A 6,097-nucleotide genomic window follows, 5' to 3' on the forward strand; every position below is an offset into this window, starting at 1 on the left:
CGTGATTTCAGAGCCCTTCTTTTTATGCCTTGGTGACACTGAGTTTATTGGCTCTGCAGGAGCTGTCCCAGATGCAGACCCAGGTCAGTGACACATCCGTGGTGCTGTCCATGGATAACAACCGCAGTCTGGACCTGGACAGCATCATCGCTGAGGTCAAAGCACAGTATGAGGATATTGCCAATCGCAGCCGGGCTGAGGCCGAGTCCTGGTACCAGACGAAGGTGAGTGTGTGGGCACAGCTGTGATAGGGTCCAAAGCTCATGTTCTCTGATGCTCCAAATCATCATTTAACTATTAGCCACAAGCCTCAGGAAACGTGAGCATTTCCACTTCCTTCAACTTGGCAGAAGCATCTCTGGTGCTATAAAAACTTAGCTTAAAATGTGTGTTGAAACCCAACCAAACACCCTAATAGGTGGTCTGCTGATGTTGGCTGCTCAGGACATCCACCGTTCCCACATCACTTATGATCTGGTTGGAGGCTGAGTGAAACTCTGAAACAATAAGGGAACAGTCATAAAGCTGTTTCTAAAGGGCTTCTTTATTCACTACATATTTACGGAGCTCTGACTACATGCCAAGCAGGGTTACAGAGTTGTAAATAAATAAACAGAACTCAAGATCTGGGAGGCCATGGAGTGAATGGACAATCTTGGGAGGGAAATAGACAATCTTAATAAAAATGGGTTTTCAGCCCATTTTGGAAGCAGCGAAGACCAAAAGATTGCCAAGGAAGTGAGAAGTGTTTAAGGCTCAGCAAGCAGTCCTGTGGGGCTGGAATGCGAAATGAGCAAGCACTTTGTTGAGCAAGAGAATTTGTATAGGGAAGAGGGAGGTTGGGACACCACAGAGAGCTGCTGTCCAAAGGTACAGATGGTCAGAAGGTTTGGCTTTGAAGGGGTGTAGTAGGCTGAATAGTTCAACCCACGAGATGAGCTTCCTGCCAAATCCAGATGCTTTTCAGGGGCAGCTGCTCACCTACGAGCTGGCTTCGATCCCTTGCTTGCTCTGCGCACTTTCTTAGTCCCTAAGTCTGCAACGTGGTGGGAAAGAAGAGGGAGTCAGCTGACAGGGAGGGGTGCATAGTGCCGAGGCAGCCCCTTGATGATGAGTGGAGGTGGGAAGCACTTAATCCCAGGTGAAGTGGTTAAAATTTATAGTGAACAATTCCTTTTGCTAGTAGAGGTGCTGTTCCCTTTGACCATGTGTATCTAGAAACACAGGAGCTGAGCTATTCAGCACTTTTAAAACCTGACAAATCGTCACAGGGTCCCTCCTTCCATTGAGAAAGATGTGGATTTCACTCCAGTCTGCTAGGGGAGACAGGGTGCATCTATTTCCCCTAAATGAAGGTGTCCTAGTTGTGCACCATGAGATAGAGGATTCCATTACAGAGTCTTCAGAACTGAGCCCTCTACAGCCTCAGCTCTATCCGACACCATTTCCCTGCATCCCCTTCCCATTTCCCCAGCACTGGAGTCTGTCTGTGTGACTACCAAAATTCATGGTCACAATCAGATGCATGTCCAGTGACCAAGAACTCTCGAAGGACAATGACCAAGAAGTAATTTCTCACTCCTAGGGTTCTCTGTGTTCCTTCCTACCCCAGAGTCCTTATACAGGCTGTTTCCCCTGTCTGGAATAATGTTCTTTTCCCAGCCAGTCACTTAGGTCACTCCTTCCCATCCTTCAGAGCTCAGCTCGAGCATCTCCATCTCTGGAAAGAACTCTCTGACTACCACTCCACCTCCCACCCCCTGATAGGTCAGATTTCTTTATTACACTCTTGCAGGACCCTGTTCATTTCCTAAGGGGCACTTATTTCAGTTTGGAACTATAGATTCGATAATATACTGATTTGATTAATGTCTATCTCCCCAATAAACTGTAAGCAGGGGGTTTGATTATGTTCTTTGTGATATTCCCAGAGCATAGCATGTGCCTGGCAAGTAGATGTGCTCAAGAAATATCACCTGAATAAATAAACAAGAGAATGTGTAAATAACCAGTGAATGGATGGGCCTGCTGCGGCACTGAGGGCAGGCTGTGCACCTAGAAAGTGAACAGCCCAGGCTTTTGACAAGGTGACTGACTCTGCTCTGGCTCTCTCAGTACGAGGAGCTACAGGTTTCGGCAGGCAGACATGGCGATGATCTCCGAAACACCAAACAAGAGATCTCTGAGACGAACCGGATGATCCAGAGGCTGAGAGCTGAGATCGACAGCATCAAGAAGCAGGTAAAGTTCTGGCAGGGCCAAGAGCTCCCCACACACGCATGTCTTCCGGGTCATTCAGCCATGCTCACAGGACTCCAATCCAAGAAGCACCATACCTCTAGGGCTACCAGTAAGGCTCATGGCTTTCTCTTTCCTTCTCAGTACGCTAGCCTGCAATCGGCCATCGCCGATGCAGAACAACGCGGAGAACTGGCCCTCAAGGATGCCCGGGCCAAGCTGGTGGACCTGGAGGAGGCCCTGCAGAAAGCCAAGCAGGACATGGCCCGGCTGCTGCGTGAGTACCAGGAGCTGATGAACGTCAAGCTGGCCCTGGACGTGGAGATCGCCACCTACCGCAAGCTGCTGGAGGGCGAGGAGTGCAGGTGAGGGCAAAGGCACTAAGTCCATCCCAGCTGTCCGGCCATTCCTAGGGGCTCAAGTTGCTGCTCACCTGGAAAAGAGAGCAAAATGTAGGTGGAATTGGGTGGTGACAAAGAATACAGGTGCAATTTTTTTCACCACTAAATCGTTATCAGATTTAGGAACTGATCGGGTCTAAGTAATCAAATTCTATCAAAGGAGAAATTTGGTTACATGGCAGGGCTGGATATGTGGTATGAAAGGCTCTGGACTGGGAATGAACCGTCCTAGGATTTAGGCTTACAAGTCTACCACTAACTAGCTGTGTAACCTTAGGAAAATCAGTATCTCCTCTGGGCCTCAATTTCTTCAATGATAGAATCATATGATCCCCAAAGCTCAGGGAGAGCTTTGTGCTCTGCCATTAACCAGCTGTGTGACCGAGGACAAATTACTTAACCTCTCCATTCCTCAGTGTCCTCACCTGTACAATGGGGATAAGCATAGTTACTAGCTCAAATGTGTTTAAGAGGGTTAATACAGCAAATACACATGAAGCTCTTACAACAACATATGGTACATAAAAAGTGTTCATTAATTTTTAGTTATCATTCAGGTTAGTGGCCAAAGATGTGGGCTTCGGAGTCAAATGAATCTGGCTTCAAATCTGGCTTTGTGATCATGGGCAGGTTAATTAACCTCTCTGAGCTTCAATTTCCCCATCTGTAAAAGTGAAATAATAGTATCTGCTTAATGGAGTTGTTGAGAGCATTAAGTGGCATAGTGTAGGCAAAAGGTACCCAATAATTGTTAGCCCTTTTTAGTTTTCTGAGTATATGTTTATGAATGAATACCAGTTCTGTCCTCAGGATGCTAAAACAAAATTAGCCTAGTGGCTGCCACAATAATAGACTGATTATTGCTATTGTTATGTTTATGACTCAGACTCCTCTCCACACCTATAAATAATAACCTTAGCACTGCTCATGCATGACAATAGTTCATTGTTGAAAGAGAACTATTCTTGTTCTATAACAAACCCTGCTTTCCAGTTGACACCAGTGGATAATTAGCTTTAATTCTCTTAAGGTGTCAACTTAGTTTAAACCAAAAATGTGTTTCTTAGATTACAGGTTTTACCCTATGAACGTCAAACTTCACATTATTTCATTCATTAAGTTATTTTTAACACTATTAGTACTTAAATAATTTCAACCTGCATTACTTCTGCAATAAAATAATAAAGGGGTTTTTTTTTTTAATGCATTTAAAACCATTACAAAAATGTCATTTCAAATGCCCACAAGCTACTGGACCCAATAGTAACCTCCTTCTCCCCTCTCCTTCCAATCAGGCTGAGTGGAGAAGGTGTTTCTCCAGTTAACATCTGTGAGTATGACATCCTTTGTGTCATTTGGAGTTATATGACTGGGGGATGGGGTGGTGGTGGGCTTGCACGGGCACTGGAGGGTATCCCAGCCATAGGGCTCATTTTGAGACGGTTTGAGGTTTTGAATTCGTTAAAAAGGGAGCCATATTAAGAGAGAGTCTTCAGTGTCACAATTCTTACCTCTTTATAAGTGAGAGAGCACCACAGAGGGGACGATGGGAGGTTTGCTGTCCTTCTGCATGGTTTTAAAAGACCCATGGACCACACTTCCCAACTCCCAGGTCTCTACCCCTTTCTTGGGGGGCTGCAAGTATAGCTCAGAGATGTATGTTTGATGTAGACAGGCTTTATGAAAACTCCTGGTCTGCCCTCAGCCTTTGAAGGGAGCCTTCGCACTGGGCGTAAGGGATTGCCATCTAGGAAGCCACTTCCCTGAACAGTCGGGGGAGAATCCCCACTGCTTGGCTTAACTCTGTAGAGTATAATACAGAAAGTTACCAAAGGTTTTCAAGGCAGTGAGAGCGCCATAAGACATAGCAGTCGGGTGAGAAACAGGAGAGGTGTTAGCAAGCTAGCACAGCCCCGAGCCAGGAAAAGCAGAAGGCGTCACTCACATAGCTCAGTGCTGGCACCGTGAGGCCAGCAGAAATGACTTCTACAACTTAAACTCTACAAGCAAGTTTGGTTTTCTTGACGTGGGATTCACAAAAGCATTTGGTTATATTAGCTAATGATTCTGGAAGACTGAGCCCTCTAAACCACCCAGAGGTCCTACCCTGATGTCCTTGTCTAGTGGCTCCAGAAACACTAAAAGCTAATTTTGGGAATGGATGACACAACTTCGAAAGTTTCCTTTCTCTTGTAAGAACCTACAAGTCTCTATTGGTTTCCTAGGGCTGATGCAACAAAATAGCACAAACCTGGTGGCTTAAAACAACAGAAATTTATTGTCTCATTGTTCTGCAGACTAGAGATCCAAAATGGAAGTGCCAGCAGGGCCACGTTCCCTCTGAAACCTGTAGGAGATAACCCTCCCTTGCCTCTTCTAGCTTCTAGTGGTGGCTGTCAGTCCTAGGCTCATCATTCCAATCTCCATCTCTGTGATCATAAGACCATTTCCCTGTGTGTCTGTCTTCACATGGACATCTGCCCTCTTTTTATAAGGACACTAGTCATATTTCCAAATAAGTTCACATTCACAGGTACTGGAGATTAGGACTTCTACATGTTTTTTTGGAGGACACAATTCATCCCCTGACAGAGTTCATTTTTTATTTCAATTTTCTTTCTCAACAGTCCGAAGTAGGGTCCTAGATGTTTAAGTTGATGATGATCATAAAAGTTAAGAAAAGAGTAAGTTAGGGGAAATTAGGGGCCAGAGTTGGCTGGCTAAAGTGTCATCTGTCACTTGGTTTATGAGGAATATTCCAGCCCCTCTCTTGGATCCAGAGCGTGGACGTTGAGGGACATCAAGGGAGTATATACATGTCCCCTCTATGAGCTTGCAGAAGGAAGGGAGACCTCAAAGTCAGGCCACAGAGGCAGATGGGGACAGAGCAGCAGGGGAGAGTGTGATGGGATCAAAGGGAAAGGCAGGTGGACCGAATAGCTGCCAGGAGGAGAGAAGTCTCTACTAAGTTCTACAAGGAAAAGAGAGGTGCTAAGTAGCAGAGGGGAGGCAGGGAGCCATTCCAGACTGAGAGAATCCCTGGCACTGCAGTGCAAGTCAAAGCGGGCTGAGGCATAGGACAGCGGTCTCACGATGCGGACGGGACAACCGGAAGGAGACAAATAACTACCTGATGAGACCACTGTCCCTACCCCATGACTTCAGCGCACAGGTCAGGACACCCCAGGTGTCTTCTCTCCTGCTCTTGGTTCTGACCATGTCTCCTCTCTTCCGGCAGCTGTGGTAACCTCCACCGTTTCCAGTGGCTATGGAGGTGGCAGCGGCATTGGAGGTGGAAGCCTGGGTCTCGGTGGGGGCAGCGGCTACTCCTTCACCACCAGTGGTGGGCACGGCCTGGGTGCAGGCCTCGGGGGCTCCAGCTTCAGTGCTAGCAGCAACCGGGGGCTTGGGGGCAGTGGCTCCAGTGTCAAATTTGTCTCCACTACGTCCTCCAGTCG

The 6,097-nt window shown here is 46.9% G+C and overlaps 1 protein-coding gene across 1 annotated transcript in view; it reads left to right on the forward strand.

Moving 5' to 3' along the window:
- Positions 1–6,097, forward strand: part of LOC102891094 (keratin, type II cytoskeletal 6A) — a 24,215-nt gene that overhangs the window by 17,746 nt on the left and 372 nt on the right. The window contains exons 5-9 of the mRNA XM_025045594.1: positions 60–224; positions 2,116–2,241; positions 2,383–2,603; positions 3,935–3,969; positions 5,878–6,093. Coding sequence (XP_024901362.1) covers positions 60–224; positions 2,116–2,241; positions 2,383–2,603; positions 3,935–3,969; positions 5,878–6,093 — 763 coding nt within the window. The remainder of the gene's footprint in view (positions 1–59; positions 225–2,115; positions 2,242–2,382; positions 2,604–3,934; positions 3,970–5,877; positions 6,094–6,097) is intronic.

The sequence above is a fragment of the Pteropus alecto genome, unplaced genomic scaffold, assembly GCF_000325575.1.
Source record: "Pteropus alecto unplaced genomic scaffold, ASM32557v1 scaffold220, whole genome shotgun sequence".
Taxonomy (NCBI): Eukaryota; Metazoa; Chordata; class Mammalia; order Chiroptera; family Pteropodidae; genus Pteropus; species Pteropus alecto.